Genomic DNA, 18,810 nt, shown 5'->3' with positions numbered 1-18,810 from the left:
CACATCGGTGCACTTGTGCACAAACAGTTTGGTAAGACCACCAAAGTGTTGGTCACTCAGTGCTGTGCTTAAACAGGATGTAAGGAGCTGACCGGTGGGGGTGTGTTGCAGGAGGCATGTTGTGGCACAGCAGCTTGGAGGGACGAGGCTGGACCCCACCCGCACCCCTGCACCGGAGTGGGAACCCCGTGGCTGTCTGTTGTGGTTGCCCTGAGCACTCGCCCCCTGAGCAGGCCCTGTCCTCGGGGCCCTGGCCCACTCCCTGTCCGGCACCCGGGGCCGCAGCTGCTGGACTGGCGGCACGGCATGCTCTTGGGGAGGGGTCTGCGCGGCCATCAGGGAGGTAGTGACGGCGACCGCACCGAGGCTCAGTCGCCAGCTGCTTGAGAGTTGGAGGATGCTGTGGTTGCTGACTGAGGAGACTGGTCACAAACCCTGGCAGGGCCATTGAGATGGTGGGTGGGGGGCACTTCTGGTCAAGCACGCTCCCCTCCTGTGTCAGTGGGTGACGTGTGCCCCCCCACTCCATGCCAGCGTGTGGTGAGCCGTCGTGAGCCCACAACTTGGATGCCCGTGAAGGTGAAGTCATTGGGGTGCGGCGACCGAGGGAGAAATGCATTTGTCCTCTGGCGAACGGAAGGGCGCTTTCTTGCTCCGCAGGCACAGACCAGGGAGGACGGCCCTGTGGGAAAAACCGTGTGGTCTGGCGTGGCCGTCCTCCGGGGCTGCGGGCTCTGCCCAGGCTCCTCCTCCTCCCGCCCCTCCGTGGACGCCCCGCAGGGCGGCCTCAGCAGGAGTCCCTGCCGCGTTCCCACGGAGCTCGCGTGTTTCTGCTCCGTGCCCTTCTCCGGGTCGAGTGTCAGTGCCACGGTCAGGGATGGCACCCGTGGGCAGGGCTCCCGTGCAGGGCTGTGCGAGGGGAGTGCAGGGGTCTGGTCCTGCTCTTGCCACTGCGGCCACCTGTGAGAACAGCAGTTCCCGACACAGTGGAGAGCGTGGGTCTCAGGCGGGAGCGCTGGGCTTCCCCTGAGCTCCAGTGCGTCAGGGAGGGGAGGGCTCACACAGCCCTTCGGGCCTGGCGGTGCTGCCTGGGCAGAGGTGGGGACCTGGTCTCCTGGGTGACCTCGGGCTGCCCACCGCTCGAGCCACTCGCTGCCCAGGCGGGGTGCTCTGGGCCCCCAGCAGGTCAGGGCGCCGTGGGAGCAGTGAGCACTCGGGCATGGCTGGTGGCCAGGCCCCTGTGGCGCAGGCGGGGGCTCCCCGCCTCACAGTGTGGCCTGAGCTTCCCCGACAGCAAAACGCAGACACCAGCCTGAGTTCCCACCGACGAGGAGACTTCAGACACGTTCTGGGTGAAATACTGCGTGGCCACCGGAAACTGTGTTTCTGAAGGATGTTGAGTGACAGGACGTTCTTACAACTAGAAGAGAACCCAAAGCCGAACGCACACAGGATGACCTCGGCTGTCTTTGCGGTCATCTGCGGGCGGGCAGAGCGGCGTGGGAGGCCTGTGCAGCCCTGGTGACCAGGGGCGGAGTCTGGGGAGGGCCCCTTCGGCTCCTGTGCATCCTCATTCCTGCCCGGTCCTGCCTGCCGGCTGGTGCCCCACATCGCTCCTCCTGCGGACTGGCTCTCGTCCTGTGTCCCGAAAGCAGGGCCCAGGGTGCCCAAGGAATGCGGTCCAGGGGCCTCCAGTGGCGGGTGGCCCCGGTGGCGGCGGGTGTGACCAGGAGGTGGAGCCCCAGTCTGCGCCTGCCTGCGGAGGCCTGCTAGCTGCGTTTGGGAATTGACCTGCGGGCCTGGAGTGGCCCCACTGGTGGGCAGGTGAATCTGAAGGGTACTTTGAAGGGAAGTTGTTGTGTGTTCTCCTCCATCCCCAAAACAAGGGTTGGGTTTGGGGAGCGTGGCCCATGGGGTGCAGCCCTCCGCGGGTCCTGTTGAGACGAAGCGCCAGAGGGCATGTGCGGCGTGAGAGGACCCTGCAGGTGCTGGCCTCTGCTTTGCGGTGCCCTGGGAGAAAGCGCCCGCTGCCAGCCTCGGTGGCCGGCTGTGGGGCGGGCGCCTCCCCTGGTGGGGTTGGGACGGCGGGCGTCCCCTGCCCGGGTGCAGGCTGCGTGCACAGGCTGTCCCTTCCTCATGAGCTTCCATCTGAAGCTCCTCCCTTGCGTTGGGCCGAGAGCAGCTGTGCTTTGTCTTCTCGTAGACACAGGGCAGTGATGCACCTGCAACGAGGGGCTGCAACCAGGCATGCGCGTGTGGCCTGGGGCGCGGAGCCGCAGGAGCTGCCCAGCCTCCTGTTGTCCCTGCCCTGGTAGTGGGGACTCTTGGGGTCTGGAACCCTCGGGAGGAAGGAGCGGGGTCCTGTGTGGACGGACAGGTGTGACGACTGGTGGGCCTGAGAGGAAGCGCGGGGTGCTCACCAAGCTCTCCCTTCCGTGGTCGCCGCCCCCCATGGTGCACCTGGGTGGCGGCTGGGCAGTGCCCGCCACCCTGCGCCCTTGGTTGCCCACAAGGCCCCTGGTCTGGGGCTCAGCAGCGGGTGTTTGGTCGGCTTTGTCTCCGTGGTGACGGCGTGCCCCGTCTGAGAAGGGGTGTCCGTGGCCCAGAAGGAACCACGGAGCGAGCCCAGGGTGGCCTGCCATATGGACGTTGCCGTGATGGTGCTGATGGAACCGGGCCCCGGTGGCCTCAGAGGCTCTCCCCAGACCCCCCGTGCTGGCTGCAGCCCCTACCACTCCCGACCGGCGCCGAAGGGGCGCCATGCTGACTGGAGGCCCTCTGCCTGGCCTTCCTCTGACTCCGCCCCCAGCCCTGCCCCGGGGGAGGGCAGGGCTCAGCCGGCGTGGTGGTGCGGGTTGGCGGCTGAGGCCCCACCGGACGGCCAGTGCAGGTCCCGTCATGCCTCTGTCATTGCCTTGTGGACAGTAAGTGCACAGGTGGGCAGTGGTGGTGCTGGTGACGTCTAGGCTGCACTTGCCGGTGTTTGAAGCTAAAATTGGTGCCAAAGCTGCCTGACGGGGTTTGCTCTGCGGCTGTGTAGCGGAGACAACGTACAGTTTGAGTGGTTCTCCCTGTCTGTGAGGTGGAGTCCTGTCCTGGCCAGCTGGGGACACCCCGCTCCAGAGTGCAAGGTGCCTGGGCTCCGTGGGGTCCAGTTGCCGGGAGGAGGGTTGTTTGGGGCCTTGCAGGACAGCTGGCTGGGAAGCTCCTGGTCACAGGAGGAGTAGGGAGGGACCTGCTCTGGGCAGCTGGGCTCTACAGCTCCAGCCAGAAACGCTCGGCCACCTGAGTTGGGGAGAGTGTGCCCACGCGGCCCTGCCAGGTCCGCGGCACCCTGTGCCCGGCTTCCTCCAGGCAGGGGGTGCCCGCCCGAGGCCAGCGTGGGGTGGTCGTGGGATGACAGCGTGGCACGCAGCAGCCGCTTGCTGACGGGAAGGCGCGGCTGCTCCTGGAGTCCATGACACAGACCCTGCCCGTGTCCTCGTCCCGAGCACTGTCTCACCACGGTCCCTGTTCTTCCTCAGCGTCCCTTGGCCTCCCCACAGAGCCGCCGCCTCCTGGGCTCTGACGCCGGTGTCCTTTGTCCCCAGGTATGGTCCTCGTGCGCAGCGAGAATGGGCAGTTGTTAATGATCCCTCAGCAGGCCTTGGCCCAGATGCAGGCGCAGGCGCACGCCCAGGCCCAGCCGCAGACCACCATGGCGCCCCGCCCTGCCACCCCCACAAGTGCCCCACCTGTCCAGATCTCTGCCGTCCAGGTGAGTGTGTGCTCACCCTGCGCCGGCCTGCGCCATCTGGCAAGCCTCCTGGGCCTGCTCCTGGGGGCTGTCGCTGGCGTCCAGGGCTGGCCCTGCCCTGCCCCTCCTCCCCTGCCTCAGTCTCCTCTGTGCACTGGGGGCTGATGGCACTGGGCTGGTCCCAGGACCTGGCGGAGGCTCGGCGCTGGGCTGAGGAGACAGAGCAGGCCCTGGAGAGCATCGGCTCCTGTTTCCTGACCGGGCCCGGGGAGCAGCGCCTGGCCCTGCACTCTGCTGCGGGGCTGTGGTGGGGGGGCAGGCTCCGGGATGGGGGAGTACACCGGGTGGGCCCCTGGCCTGGTCCTCGCGGCGGCATGGTTTCCGGTGGGCAAGGCCGGCATGGCCTCGTCCCTGCCATCTGCGATGCCATCCTGGCCGCTCCTGCCTTCTTGCCGTCCTCAGCTGGCGGGATGGTTGGGGGCTGGCGTGGAGACTGGACGGCTCTAGGAAGCTCCTTTCTCTCTGACTTCAGGACGTGGCCCTGAACTGGGGGTGGGGGCAGCTCGGACCGTCCCCCGGGTTCTGTGCAGCGCAACGCAGGCGTTGGGGCCGTGGTGTTCCTTTAGCTCTGGTCGTGCCTGTCAGTGTCAGATCGCCAGCTCCAAGGTCACTTCACTCAGGACGCTGACTGTCTTCCCATCAGGGTTTGGGCGCGGCCAATCTTTAGATGCGGGGGACGCATGCTGCTCAGGGCTTTTGTCACTCCTTTCAGTGCTTGGGCATTAGGTCAGGGAATCCACACAGGGCCCAGACACGTGTGCTCTTCAAGGACCGGGTTGCCAGGTCTGACCGCGGAAGTGTCAGACGCCCCTGTGGCCGCATGCAGTGGCCGCGGGCCTGCACTTTGCAGACCCAGGTCAGCAGTGGGGAGACTCAGGGCGACTCCGATGGAGCCCGGGACGCACTGCGGGCACACAGGCGTGTGGTTCTGTCTTCTGGATGACGTGGGGAGCACTAGGCGGTAGGGAGTCACTCGTAGTTGCTCCTTTTACATGAGTCTTGCTTGTTTTCCAGGCACCTGGGACTCCGATTATTGCCCGGCAGGTGACCCCAACGACCATAATCAAGCAGGTGTCTCAGGCCCAGACGACGGTGCAGCCCGCTGCCGCGCTGCAGCGCTCACCCGGAGTGCAGGTGAGGCGCAGCGTCTGGCCTCGGGGACCAGGCTGCGAGCTGGGCGTGGGGCCGGGGCAGAGCGCCGGACGGCAGGTGCCCGATCGGAGTGGTTTTTCTCTGGCGACCAGCACAGGTTGCTGTCAGGGCTCCCTCTCTGTGACGCCACACAGAGCTGACCACCAGAGAGCACTTTTGGGAGCTCCCCACCGTGCCGGAGTGTAACCGTGTCACCCGTCAGCGCATGACTGGAAGGCGTCTCCAAAGCCAGAATGGCCTCGTGTAGGGAGTTTGCGTGTGTGCCCGGCACCTGTGAGCCTGCCGGTGGCGGTGGCGGCCCTGTGTTGGGCCATATCCTGGGCCTCCCTGTGGGTTGTGGTGCCTCTGACAGCTTGGCGGTGGTTTGCAGCGCCCCGGGTGGTGGGGGGCCCTCCCATCCCAGCAGAGGAGGCCTGGCCAGGGCAGCCGGGTGGGATGGGGCAGACGGAAGCAGAGTGGCTGGAGTGGAGGATGGAGGTGTTCGGGGGCGCACAGGGGGAGCACAGCGTTGGCCAGGTGTGGCCAGGCGTCTGCGTGGCCAGGGCTGTGCTTTGACGTGCTGCTGGTCTGCATGGGATTTCTGTGGTAGTGCTGGGCAGCAGCTCTGTCTCAGCTGCTGTACGAGGAAGCTATGGCCCAGAGGCAGTGGGGGTCCAGGATGGGCACAGGGTCCGGAGCAGCCCGTACTGGGCACTCCTCTCCCTGGGTCATGTCCCTCTTTCCCTCTGGCATATCCAGCAGGGGCCATTGTTGCTTAGACAGGAAGTGCACCCGGGCCCTGGGAGCGCTCTGGGTCGCACGCTTCAGCCTTGAGTCTGGCGTGGCTGGCGCATCTGAGTCCCCGCTGTAGTGAGAGGCATTTCTGGGGGGCAGTGGTGCGTGGTCAGCTTTGCATCTGCGCCCGTGCGGAGCATCGCAGGTGTGGGGACAAGCTCAACGTGAGGCAAACCCCCGGGGTTGGGGAGGCGCTCCAGCGGCAGTGGCGTGGTCTGCTTCTCCTGTCCTCTGATGTTTGCCAGTGACGGGAGCGACGGCTTGGGCTTTGTGTCACCAGGGAAGGAAGACAGGTTGTGGAGGCAGCCCGACTGCCTGCAGCCCCCAGGCCTCCCCGAAGCCGCTCGGCCCCGCTCGAATCCCTTGGGATGCCTGGGCGGGTCTCTTCAGGGTGGGCTGCGTCAGTGCCCCAGTGGGGTGCTGGGACCGCCCGGGCCTGTGCCAGGGCTGCAGTGTTCTTTCAGACGTTGTAAGGAAGGAACGTTTGAGAAAATGGAGAGAACGGGTGACGTCTGTGGCCCGCTCCTGCCACTGAGCCAGAGCCTGGGGCCCGACCTCGAGGGCCGAGCTGCCCCAGGCAGCGTGTCTGGCGTCCTTGCGCTCCCCCGACAGCCCTCCTGCCCAACCCCCGCTCTCCTGTCACTGTTTCCTGATGAGATCGGCTCTTGCAGAGCAAGGAAGGGCCGGCCCGGGGCCTAGGGGCCCAGCCCGCCCACTCCAGAGCCATCGCGGAGGGCTGCCTGGTCACCAGGCTCTGCACAGACCAGGTGGTGGCTCTCCTGGTTGCAGTTTCCCTGTCCAGTGCTTGCACTTTCCGAGAGGAGGTCTGGTTCACGTTCAGAGTGGTCGGTCCTGGTAGTTGTGACTTCCAGGGTGGACGCTGGGGGCTAGGCTCTCTCAGCAGCCTCGTCGCTTGGCTTCTGCTGTGAGTGCAGACTCCTGCTGCTCAGGCACCAAGGGCGGTGGTGCTGGGCGCGGCCTTGCGCAGGTTGCGGTCCCCAGCGAGTGTGTCCCGCCGTGTGCTCGTGTGCTCGGCCGGCAGGGCCCCGCTGCTGCAGGGAGCTCTCTTCTTAGGCGTGAGGTGCTGTCCGAAGCCTCTGTTCACTGCTTGTTTTGGACTCTCCCAGCCTCAGCTTGTGCTGGGTGGCGCTGCCCAGACAGCCTCACTTGGGACGGCGACGGCTGTCCAGACGGGGACGCCGCAGCGGACCGTCCCAGGGGCCACCACCACCTCCACGGCTGCCACGGTGAGTGCCACCACTCGTGCCCGTCGGGCCTGACAACACATGCGAAGGGCTGTCCACGGCAACAGAAGCTGGGTAGTGGGGCTGGGGGTGCTGCATGGGGACCGAGCGGAGCGGCCGTCTGTGGGGCTGCGTGCCCACCCACCCATCTCTGTGCGCCCCCCCCACACCTTCCGACCTGGCCACGCATGCCACTCGTGGCCGTCCCGGTCCTTTCCCAGGGCTCCCCCTCAGCTTCAGTGGCTGAGTTTGTCCTTTTGTCGTGCATTTGGGTGGGTGTGGCAGTCCCTCACAGCGAACAGCATCACGGTGCCTGTCTGAGGGAGCCACCTTTGTACGCTGTGGCTTCGACTTGGCGCCGGTCCTGACAGGGACTTGGCAGCTGCCTGAGGTGTGGCTAGGCCCCTCTCGACCGAGTGGTCGGGGGTCCTTGGGCCCTCATCCAGTTCTACCCCTGGCAGCAGGCCAGGAGTGTCAGTGCGCGCTCTCGACAGAGTTCCGAGAGGAGCACATGGCTCCCACGCACGTGTCGCAAACCAGATGACAGCAGAAATCTGCTCCTGAGACGCTCACTGGCGCCTCTTTCACTCGAGTCCAGGAAACGATGGAGAACGTGAAGAAGTGCAAGAACTTCCTGTCCACGCTGATAAAGCTCGCCTCGTCCGGGAAGCAGTCCACGGAGACGGCCGCCAACGTGAAGGAGCTGGTGCAGCACCTGCTGGTGAGGGCTTTGCGCCAGGCCTGTCCTGCACGTGACGCGGTGGACTGTCGGGGGCCCGGCAGGACACGTGGGGGGACATCTGCCACAGCCCTGCCGTCCAGGGCTTCGTCCTGGAGGCTTGGGGCCGAGTGGAGGCGTTGTCTCTGAGGAGGGGTGTCCCTGATCCCCTGCACCTGTGTGGCGGCTCTGTGACGGGGAGGTCCCTTCAGGCTGACCTGGCTCCTGGCAGGATGTTGCGTGACAGCTGCGTGAGGGAGACCCGCCGTGGGCCGGCCTCCGCACGCACCCTGGTGGTCCTGTGGCCTCCGCGAGGCCCAGACCTGGCAGAGGACGCAGGGCTGTGGGTCAGGCACCAGGGCGACACTGGGTGGGAGCAGTGGGAGTACGCACCTGTTTCTGCAGGGGTCTCACGTCGGTTTGTTTTTCAGGATGGAAAAATTGAAGCAGAAGACTTCACCAGTCGGCTCTACCGAGAACTCAATTCTTCACCTCAACCTTACCTTGTGCCTTTCCTGAAGGTAACGGCGAAGCCTGTGGCCCATCACCGTGCCTGTCCCGGGGTGGGTGGGGTGCGCAGTTGACACCTGTGTGTTGAAAGCTTACAGTGCTCTGTGGTCGAGTGTCCATTGTTGTCTCAGAAGTGTTTCTGGGAGTTGGGACCTCAGCACCGTGGCCGTGCTGGGCTGGTCAGAGGGCTGGCGGGCCCCGCCCTGGAGGACGCCGGGGCTCAGCAGCATCTGCCGTCGCCCTGAGTGCGGTCCTGCTCGGTGTCAGTGGGTCAGGGTGCTGCAGGGACGCTGGCCCCAGAGGCGTCACTCTCGGGTTCCGAGCGCGGCGTCTCTGAGTTCGGGAGCTGCTCGATGCTGTGCTGCCTGCCGACCCCATGTCTGTGTCTGCCCAGAGGAGCTTGCCCGCCTTGAGACAGCTGACCCCGGACTCCGCGGCCTTCATCCAGCAGAGCCAGCAGCAGCAGCCGCCCGCCCCGCAGGCCACCACCGCACTCACGGCCGTGGTGCTCAGCAGCTCCGTTCAGCGCACGGCCGGGAAGACGGCGGCCGCCGTGACCAGTGCCCTCCAGCCCCCTGTCATCAGCCTCACGCAGCCCACACAGGTTGGCGCTGGCAAGCAGGGGCAGCCCACGCCGCTGGTATGCAGGCAACAGCCCCCCACCCCGCCCGTCTGCCCGCCTCAGCTCAGGGCAGCCTGCGGGACGGCCCGGGGCGTCGGCTTCAGGGGTCAGCTCAGCGGCTAGGCGTAGTGATTCCTCCCTCAGGGACGTGAAGTGGGCAGGTGGCCAGGCCGCTGTCGGTGTCATGTGGGGTGTTCCTAGTTTAAAGGGACACGGTGCGTGTGCCGTGACTCCTGCCTGGGTGTGCCTTTGATCAGGAGCAACGGCCCAGCCACGGGGAGCGGCCTGTCCCGCACTGGATGGGCGGGTGGCCGCGGGAACCTTTGCGTCATGGCGCAGGCCGCCTCGCGGTGAGTCTGGCCTCGCTGGTTCGTGGCAGCTGAGGTGCATGCAGGCCGCTGCCGTTCGTTTGCGGACAGGTCCAGTCGGCCTCTGAGGGCTGCAGCTGAGGAAGGCTGTCTGGGCTCCCACAGCAGACCGGGGCCTTAAAAACACCTCAGAGCGGCCTTGGTCCTCTGAAGCCAGTTACAGAGGAACAGGGGCGGGCTCCCTGCCACCCACAGTGGGCTGTGGAGGGCGTTTCTGATGGCCCGGTGCGGCGGCCCAGCGGGCGACCGGATCACCCAGGGCTCTCAGCTGCCCGGGTGTAGCCTGCATGGGTTTCTCCTACACTGCCGGTGAGGAGGCAGGGTGGCCAGATAGTGGGGCGACCGTGAGGGGCCAGGGCTGGAGGCGGGCACGTGACAGTTCCACTTTTCTGCTCACTCCGGGGCAGGTCTGCTCCGGCCTTGGCTTCCGTGTGCCATGGCTGCAGGGCTGCCCCGTTTGGCAGCCGCGGGGGCTGGTCACGCAAAACTGGTTCTCACGAAGAGACTGGTGGAAAGTCACAGTTCCTCGGAGCCTGGGCTTTGGGGCATGGTGTGACGTCACTGGTGTCCCCCGGTGTCAGACACTGCGCCCTTCTGCGTTCCGCTCCCTGCGGTGCGTGGCTGTGCACGCTCGCTGTCAGCAGCGGGCAGCCGCCCGAGTCTGCCCGGAGACCGGGAGCTCTCCCGTGGGTCTGTGGCTGAGCCGACCTGAGGCGTCGGAGGCTTTGCCGTCTGCACCCATCCTGCACAGTGGGGCTTCCGTGGGTGTCGCTGTGGAAGCTCTTTGTTTTTAGGGAGAGGAGCAGGGGAGAGAGACATCCATGTGAGAGAAGCAGTGACTGGTTGTGTTTCAAAGGTGCCCAGACTGGGGGCTGAACCCACAGCTCAGGCATATGCTCAACCGGGAATCGAACCCGCAGCCCTTTGGTTTGCAGGATGATGCCCACCCTGAGCCATATCAGCTGGGGCTGCAGGAACAGTGTGACCCCAGGGCACTGCCCCACCCGCTCTGTGCGTACCTCACAGCACACCCACCAGGTCACCTTCGTAAACTTCAGAGATTGGGTTCTGAAGCTCCTGGCCCAGGGGTGTGGGGCCAGGCCGCGTGGACCGTAGCCGTGTGGCGTTGGCAGGGTCTCTGGGCCTCGGCGGGGAGCGCTCAGTCCCGCCAGGACTCGGAGCACCAGTGTTTGCAGGGGCGGCCTGGTCGGACGGGGGGACCGGGAAGGAGTGGAGGGCCAGTGTGTGCCTGGTGGCCGTGCAGGCCCGGCCGTTAGGGGAGCAGCAGGTGCACAGCCGTGGGGCTCAGGCCACCTCGGGGGGACAGTGGGAGCGGCTCTTCTTTGAGGGTCGGGTGTAAGGCAGGACGTAGGAAATCTGACATTCCCCCTGTGAGAATGCCATCTCCTTTCTCAGAGGAAATGGGGAGAAGCAGAGACTTGTCCTGTCACCCCAGTGGGCCATGTCACCTTCCTGACATGCGGGGGAAGCGGCCTCTCCCCAGCTGGGTCATGTGCAGTGTCCAGGTGGCAAATCTGCCCTGAAGTGCTGATGTGCCAGCATCTGACCTTGTCCCCACCTGGGCCATGCAGGGGGACAGCTGGGGATGGGGCACTGGCCACTATCACTGCTCACAGGGCTGTGGCTTTGCCTCAGGTGATCCAGCAGCCACCCAAGCCCGGAGCCCTAATCCGGCCCCCCCAGGTGACGCTGACGCAGACACCAATGGTGGCTCTCCGGCAGCCTCACAACCGCATCGTGCTGACCACACCCCAGCAGATCCAGCTGAACCCACTGCAGCCAGGTGAGGCCGTGGTCTCGGGCTGCTCGCCGAGGGTCCTGTCCTCCAGTTTTCTCTTTCTTCTGGGATACGCGTAGCAGAACTGACCCTTTCACCGCGAGGTGCGCAAGTCAGCAGCGTTAACCATCTCGGTGGCGCTGTCCGCCCTCACCCTGGTTGGGGCGGTGCAGGAGATAGAAGGCTTACGAGATGCCACCCTGCTGTGCCTCGTAGTAGCTGCCTGTCTACCACGAGAGCCCGATCGAGGGTGGGGGGCGGGCAGCCCTGCCTGGGAGCGTTGGGCACGGGAGCTGCGTCCTCGGTCTGTCCGTACACGGGCAGGACACGCGCCCACGTCGGGGGTCTTCCTCTGCCCCTTGTTCTGCAGTCCCGGTGGTGAAGCCCACTGTGCTGCCTGGAACCAAAGCGCTCTCCACGGTCTCGGCCCAGGCGGCTGCTGCTCAGAAGAACAAGCTCAAGGAGCCGGGCGGCGGCTCGTTTCGGTAAGGACTTTGTGTGTGGTCACAGGAAAGCTGCTGACGCGGTCTCACGGCCCCATCTCCTGAGAGCACTAGGGTCCCACTGTGCGGTGCTTCACGCCCCCAACCTCAGCGCCCTCGGAAGCGTTCACGGGGCTCCCGGCCTGCGCAGCGGCGAGGCAGGAGGAGGCTGCAGGGCGTGGCGGGTGTCAGGCGGCTTTTGTGGGCCTCCCCTTCCTGTCTGGTGGCCGTGTGCCTAGGCAGCCCCGCTTGGGGGCAGCGCTGTGGTGGGGGGTGGCGCAGATGCTGCAGCTGGAGGCGGGGCACCCTGCGGATCAGAACTGCAAGTGGGCAGAGGCTGTGGACGCTTCAGCTTCCCCTGCAGTGGAATGCGGAACGCAGGGAGCTGCGTGGCCTCTGGGCGGTGGTGTGGGCTGGAACGGGACACACACCGTCGGCTTGGGTCGGCCGGTTGCTCAGTGCAGACAGGCCTGATGTCGCCCTGCCCAACGACAGAGCCGGGAACAGTGACGCCTGGGGGCAGTGGGCAGCCAGGTGCTCAGGTCTCACCTTGTAACTGGTCGCCCAGGAAAGGCGACCCCCGGCCTGGATCAGAAGGCGAGGGACCTGGCGCTTGCCCTCGGGTTGTTGCGCTGAGCGGTGCCGGGCGGGCGAGCCGCCTCCTGCTGGCCGCGTGTGTAGGAACAGACAGGGCGTGTGGCCAAGACAGAGCTGCGTGGCCACAGAATAGGCAGACTGGCGGTTTATGCGGAGTGGGATGCGTGCACGGTGGGCCCTCGCTGATGACTGTGGGTGGTGGGGCGCCCTGACGGCGGGGAAGCTGGGCAGGGGCCACAGGGCGGTGTTCAGAGGGCATGTTGGTGAGAGGCCCCCGGCCAGTGCCTGCAGAGGCCGGGCTGACAGACGGGACTCCTGTGGAGTCCCTGCGAGAAGTGCGCTCCCTTGTCTCCTCACCGGGGTCTTGTTACCAGGGTCTCGTCACTGGGGGGCAACAGGCAGGGGAAAGGAGGACATTCCGCGCTCCTCCACGTGTGCAGAGCATGGGTCAGGAAGGGCCACGGGGCTTTTCAGGCCAAGGCGGCCGAGGAGACAGCGAAAGGCAGCTCTGACTCTGAGCAGGACACTGCGGCGGACGGCGCTCTGGGACATCCTCCAACTGGGCGGCTCCGAGCGTGGCTGGGGGTCTGGGAGCCTGGTGGGGCCTGCTCTCTGAGGGTGCCTGGCTCTCTCGTGGCTGCCCTTCTCTGCAGGGCCTGTGGAGTGTCTCGTCGGCAGCGCACCTGCCAGGGGTTCAGGAGGAGGTTCTTCCCACGCCCCAGTTTTCCTGAGAGTTGGTGGTTGTGTCACAGAGAAATGATCCATCTGTGACTCTGACGGGGGCTCCTGAAGCAGCGAGCGGAGTGTTGGGTTTTGCTCTCTGACCTTTGGGTTAGCCCAGTGTCCGTGTTTGTTCATCTGCGTGCAGAGACTCAATGTCCGCCGTGACCCAGAGCAGGCATTTCTTTAAAACACCAGGCTTACTGTCGAAGGAGATGCTAGGCTTCCGCAGTCGGGTGACAGCACACTGGTGTGAGGCAGCTGGACACTGCGCCAGGCAGCTGGCGGGGCACGTGCCTGGGGAGCTGTGCGCTGTGCTTTCTGCAGGGGGCTCCCATCCCCTCCACCACTGGTCACGGTCCCTGAGTCGGGACCCCCTGAGTCTGCTCCTGTGACAGCCCTGGCTCAGCAGAGTTGCCTTCCCTTCTTGTCCGAAGGGACGACGATGACATCAATGACGTGGCTTCGATGGCTGGAGTCAACCTGTCAGAAGAAAGTGCAAGAATCTTAGCGACAAACTCCGAGTTGGTGGGCACACTCACGCGGTCCTGCAAAGATGAGACCTTCCTCCTCCCGGCACCTCTGCAGAGAAGGATCTTAGAGATAGGTGCGTTCCCGCCTCGCAGCTGTTGCTGACGTCTGCGTCCTCGTGGGGGTCTGGTTGGTGGGCGCCGTGACCTTTGTGCTCAGGGTCCAGCGTTCCTGCCAGCAGCTCCCCACCAGGTGGTTTGTCCGTGTCGCCCATGTGGTTGGTGGCGATGGTGCTCGGCCCTCAGGCCCCCTGGGCCGCTGGGGCTGTGCAGCCGCAGGGTGCGGGGGGGGGGGGGTGCTGACACGCCCGCCCCCGCTTGACCCCAGGGAAGAGGCACGGCATCACGGAGCTGCACCCCGACGTGGTGAGCTACGTGTCCCACGCCACGCAGCAGAGGCTACAGAACCTCGTGGAGAAGGTTTCGGAAACGGCCCAGCAGAAGAACTTCTCTTACAAGGTGACGTGCCGCTTCCCTGCCCAGCCCGCGGCCCGGCTGGCTTATTCGAGCTTCCCACAGAGTTGGTCTGGGGAAGGTCCCACTCCTGGGGCTGCTCAGGACTGGCGGGTGCTTGGCCCCAGGCTGGTGGGGGGGAGAGGGATGGTGGAGCAGGGCTGGGCGGGCCTTCAGCTTGATGTGATAGGGTCTGATGCCTGGGGCTCCCAGCCGAAGCCGGAGACCCGTGCTGTGGCCCACTCTGGGGGACTCAGACACCGCCCCTTGTGTGCTGTGGGGGGTCCCCTGCGCCCAGGCCCCCCACGGCAGCAGTCGGCGTGTGTCCTGCTTGCTCCGGAGCCGCGGAGCTGGATGGGCGGGCCAAGGCGACTGTGTCTGTGGAGCAGCAGTCGGAGTGGAAGCAGGGCCGTTTGCTTTAAAACGTTTGTTGCTGTAAAAGTGTTTAAACGTTACTTGGAAAACCTGAACTTCCAAGTGTGCACAGTGGAAACGCCCCGTGAGCTTGGGTGCCAGGTCGGGTGGACATGCGGGGTTCGGGGGAGTGAGGTGGTGCCATGGGAACTGGACCTGGGCGGCGGAACACAGACCCTCCAGCTGGGTTTCCGAGTCCTAACTGATCCCGTTCTTACTTCTTAAGGATGATGACAGGTACGAGCAGGCAAGTGACGTCCGGGCACAGCTCAAGTTTTTTGAGCAGCTTGATCAGATTGAGAAGCAGAGGAAGGATGAGCAGGAGAGAGAGATCTTGATGCGAGCAGCCAAGGCAAGTGCTGGCAGTCGCTTGGCTGAGAGTCCCGGGCACGCGGCTGCCCTTGGTGTTCCTGTGCAGCAGGAGCGGTGTCTGGGGTGCGGCTGGTCGGGACGGGGCTGTGACGCGAGGCCCCGGGAGCCACGGCGTGGCGGGCAGGACCTGTCCCAGTGCCCCGTCCTCACACCCCACCCAGTTAGGTTCCTGCGGTCAGTCGGCAGGTGCGTCAGAGACCCTGCCTGAGTTTTTCTGTCCAAGTGGCTTTCTGAAGAGTTGTTTTTGTTCCCCGTGATGCGTGGTGTAAAATTTCATATTTTGGCTTTAAGCATTTAAACAATTGAGTGTGTTTCCCGTCATGATGTGGATATTGCCACGTCGTGAACAAGGTAGCGTGTTTGTCGGGGGACGCCCGTTTAGCACAACTCACACCTCCTCCGCTCCTTCTCCGAACACAGTCTCGGTCCCGACAAGAGGATCCGGAGCAGCTGAGGCTAAAGCAGAAGGCGAAAGAGGTGAGGAGGGGCTTTTGTGGTTGGGAGCTTTCCCTGCTGCCCGAGAGCCGTGCTCACGCGCCCAGGACACCTGGTAGCAGGGGGGTCAGCGGGGCTGGCACTTCTTGGCTCCGTAAAGTGTCTTGCCCTGGCCAGGTGGCTCTGGTGGTTGACACAGTCCTGGGCACCAAAAGGTCGCAGGTCCATTCCCTGTCACTGCACATACGCAGGTGCGGGTTCAGTCCCTGGTTGGGGCGGGTCCCGGAGGCGACTGATTGATGCTTCTCTCTCTCGCTCCCCCTCCTTTCTCTAAAATCAAAAAGTGTGTCCTCGGGTGAGGGTTAAAAATGAAAGGAGCGTTTGCACAGGTGTTTTCCGACTTTAAAGTTAGTGCTGATTTCTCATGGGGTGCATTTAGTCTTCGTACTTTCTACATTTGTTCACATGCTCTGAGGTTTTTATGATGAGCATCTCCATCATGTTATTTTTCTAATTGTAGAAGGTGTTCACTGTTTAAGGAAATTGTAATTTAGAAAACTGTGCCAACCACTTGGTGCCTGTGTGCCACGTGGCGGTGAGAAGACTGTTCTTGTCCCCTCGTCGTGCAGATGCAGCAGCAGGAGCTGGCGCAGATGAGGCAGCGGGACGCCAACCTCACCGCGCTGGCCGCCATCGGGCCCCGCAAAAAGCGGAAAGTGGACTCTCCGGGTCCAGGTTCGGGGACAGAGGTACAGTGGCATGTGGGGACAAGGGCTGGAGGGGACCGTGGGCCCCCTGGCAGTCCCTCTCGGGCAGTCGGACTCTCAGGAGAGCTGGTGTTCTCACGTGTGCAGCTGCCACTTTCCACGCAGACCCACTTAATTTGTGAGCATCACGTGAGCTGAGTTCTTTCCATGAGAAGTTTTATCACCATCGTTGAGTCCGGTGAGGTTTAGACGGACTTTAAAAAGGACACGGGAGCCCTGGCTGGTGTAGCTCAGTGGATTGAGCACGGGCCTGCGAAGCAGACAATCGCGGTTCGATTCCCAGTCAGGGCACATGCTGGGGTTGCAGACCAGTTCCCTGCAGGCCAAGTCCCAGCAGGGGACGCATGAAAAGCAACCATACATTGATGTTTCTCTCCCTCTCTCCTTCCCTTCCCCTCTAAAGATAAATAAATAAAATCTTAAAAAAAAAATAATAAAAAGGACACGGGAAATGCTGGTTCTCAAAGAATGGCCTTCACGGGGAAGCTCTTCTTACTGCAGGGTCGGTCACTCCCACACAGCGTGTCTGTCCAGGCCCATCAGTTTCCTCCCGTGTTCCTTGGCGTGTTGTTATATACCGTTAGAAACCCAACCTTAAAGGACGTTATTTTTGCTTTCAACTGCTGGTTGTTTTGAATTGAATCACAGGAAGAGAAAGCCTGGTCACTGACGTGGTCCTGCCTGTGCTGTTTTCGGTGCTCAACGCCCCCTCCTTGAGGCCTGTGTCTGGAGGCAGCGCTGGCCCGGTTGTTACAGTGCCACCTGTGGATGGTGGGGTCCTCGCTTTTCATGACTCATAATGGCTGTGTTTCTCTCTCGGTTTTGAATGATGTTTCCCTGAGTATAAAATCCTGGGTTGATGGTCTGTTTGTTTCTTTCAATTCTTTTTAAATTTAAGACTTCATTTCTCCTATATTGTTGAATAAGCCAAGTAAATTGAGATGTATACCACTTAGTTTTACAGAACGGACTGTAAAGGGTAAGTGAATCTAGGAGTTAGCCGTCCTTCACATTTTCCCTGTTCCTTGAGCCCCCTCTGTTTTACTATTGGGCTCGTTCCGTTTCTAAGTGAAATTCCTGTTCTGATGTAGTTTTTTCCTGTCCATATTACATAAAAAGAAGGGAGGCTGACTAGTGTGCTTTGTGAATTGCACACTAGTATCCCTAGGTCTGGTAAAGCACCACCAGTGTACAAGCCTCCCCTCCGCTGCTCGGGGCGGCTGCTCCCTTGTCGTCGGCTCCCAGCGGAACAGACCACAGATTGAATTTCTTGCCTGTGCCTGTTTGTCTCATGTCTGTTTGCTTGGATCATCACTTAGTTTTTAGAAGTTTGTGCTGTGTTTAGACTTGGTTCTCTTGATATGTAACCTGCTTGGGGTCTTCAGACCTGTAGGACAGCATTTTCTCTCACATTACCTTTTTCTACTGGGACTGTTAACATGCACATTTTGTTTCTTTTCAGACCGGATGGATAATTTTTACTGGTTTATCCTTGAGTTCCCCGACCACGTCTCCGGTCAGCTGTTAAGCCCCTTCAGTGCAGTTTTTATTTGCTACTATGTTCTGTAGCTCCAGGATTTAAAAAATAATATATTTTATTAGTTATGCCATTGCAGTTTCCCATTTCCCCCCTTTAATTCCTCTCCATCCTGCACCCCACCTCCCACCCACATTCCCCCCTTTAGTTCATGTCCATGTGTCATAAGTTCTTTAGCTTCTACATTTCCCACACTACTCTTGCCCTTTCCCTATTTTCTCCCCACCGTCTCTGCTAGTTATTCTCTGTACCTTCTCCCCTCCTCTCCTCCTCCCACTCCCCTGTTGCTAACCCTCCATGTGATCTCCATTTCTGTGGCTCTGCTCCTGATCTAGCTGTCCTCTTAGTTTGCTTGTGTTTTAGGTGTGGTTGTTAATAACTGTGAGTTTGCTGTCCTTTCACTGTTCATATTTTTATTTTCTTTTTCTTAGATAAGTCCCTTTAACACTTCATAAACTAAGGGCTTGGTGATGATGAACTCCTTGAACTTGACCTTATCTGAGAAGTACTTTATCTGCCTTTCCATTCTCAATGAAAGCTTTGCTTTGCTGGATAGAGCAGTCTTGGTTGTAGGTCCTTGCCTTTCATGACTTGGAATACTTCTTTCCAGCCCCTTCTCGTCTGTAAGGTCTCTTTTGAGAAACCAGCTGATAGTCTGATGGGAACTCCTTTGGAGGTGACTGTCCCCTTATCTCTCGCTGCTTCTAGGATTCTCTCCTTCATTTTAATCTTGGGTAATGTAATTATGATGTGCCTTGATGAGTTCCTCCTTGTGTCTACCTTTTTTGGAACTCTGAGCTTCCTGGACTTCCTAGAAGTCTATTTCCTTTGCCAGATTGGGGAAATTCTCCTTTATTATTTGTTCAAATAACTTTTCCGCTTGTTCTTCCTCTTGCCCTTCTGGTACCCCTATAATTCGGATGTTGGAACGTTTAAAGATGTCCTGCAGGTTAAGCCTCTCCTCATTTTTTTTGAATTCTTGTTTCTTCATTGATTGTTTTTTCCTTCTGGTCCACTCCCTTGATCTGAGTCCCAGTTTTCTTCCCGTCACTATTGGTTTCCTCTGCATTTCTCTTCATTTCACTTAGTTCAGCCTTCGTTTGTTCATTTAATTTGCGACCAAAATCAACCAGTTCTGTGAGCATCCTGATTACCAGTGTTTTGAACTGCGCATCTGATAGACTGGCTATCTCTTGGTCACTTAAAAGTATTGGCTGTGGGGCTTTGATTTGTTCTTCCGTTTGAGCCATAATTTTTTGGTCTGGTCTCACCTGTTTCGTATGAGGGGCAGAGCCTTAGGTGTTCACCAGGGCAGGGCAACCCAAGTTGCTGGGTTGTGATGCTGTATGTGGGGGCGGGGTCAGAGAGGTCACAGTGGTGCTTGGTACGCTCTCTCTTCGATTTCGGTTCCCTCTGCCACTTCCCTCAAGCAAACTGGGTCCTTCTGGTGCTGGTTCCTGGGTGGGTGGGCTTGTGTACGTTCTAGGGCCCTGTGGGTCTCTCCAACAAACTCTCCTGTGA

At 61.8% G+C, this 18,810-nt stretch overlaps 1 protein-coding gene across 1 annotated transcript in view; it reads left to right on the top strand.

Moving 5' to 3' along the window:
- Positions 1–18,810, top strand: part of TAF4 (TATA-box binding protein associated factor 4) — a 47,427-nt gene that overhangs the window by 17,961 nt on the left and 10,656 nt on the right. The window contains exons 3-15 of the mRNA XM_053671150.1: positions 3,591–3,757; positions 4,811–4,930; positions 6,850–6,969; positions 7,565–7,687; positions 8,116–8,205; positions 8,589–8,834; positions 10,841–10,988; positions 11,353–11,467; positions 13,219–13,388; positions 13,640–13,770; positions 14,405–14,530; positions 14,971–15,027; positions 15,615–15,734. Of these exons, the coding sequence (XP_053527125.1) occupies positions 3,591–3,757; positions 4,811–4,930; positions 6,850–6,969; positions 7,565–7,687; positions 8,116–8,205; positions 8,589–8,834; positions 10,841–10,988; positions 11,353–11,467; positions 13,219–13,388; positions 13,640–13,770; positions 14,405–14,530; positions 14,971–15,027; positions 15,615–15,734 (1,733 nt within the window). The remainder of the gene's footprint in view (positions 1–3,590; positions 3,758–4,810; positions 4,931–6,849; positions 6,970–7,564; positions 7,688–8,115; positions 8,206–8,588; positions 8,835–10,840; positions 10,989–11,352; positions 11,468–13,218; positions 13,389–13,639; positions 13,771–14,404; positions 14,531–14,970; positions 15,028–15,614; positions 15,735–18,810) is intronic.

This window comes from Artibeus jamaicensis, unplaced genomic scaffold (genome assembly GCF_021234435.1).
Source record: "Artibeus jamaicensis isolate MK-2021 breed Jamaican fruit bat unplaced genomic scaffold, CSHL_Jam_final contig_685, whole genome shotgun sequence".
Classification (NCBI taxonomy): Eukaryota; Metazoa; Chordata; class Mammalia; order Chiroptera; family Phyllostomidae; genus Artibeus; species Artibeus jamaicensis.
This window is presented reverse-complemented; position numbering and strand designations above follow the sequence as displayed.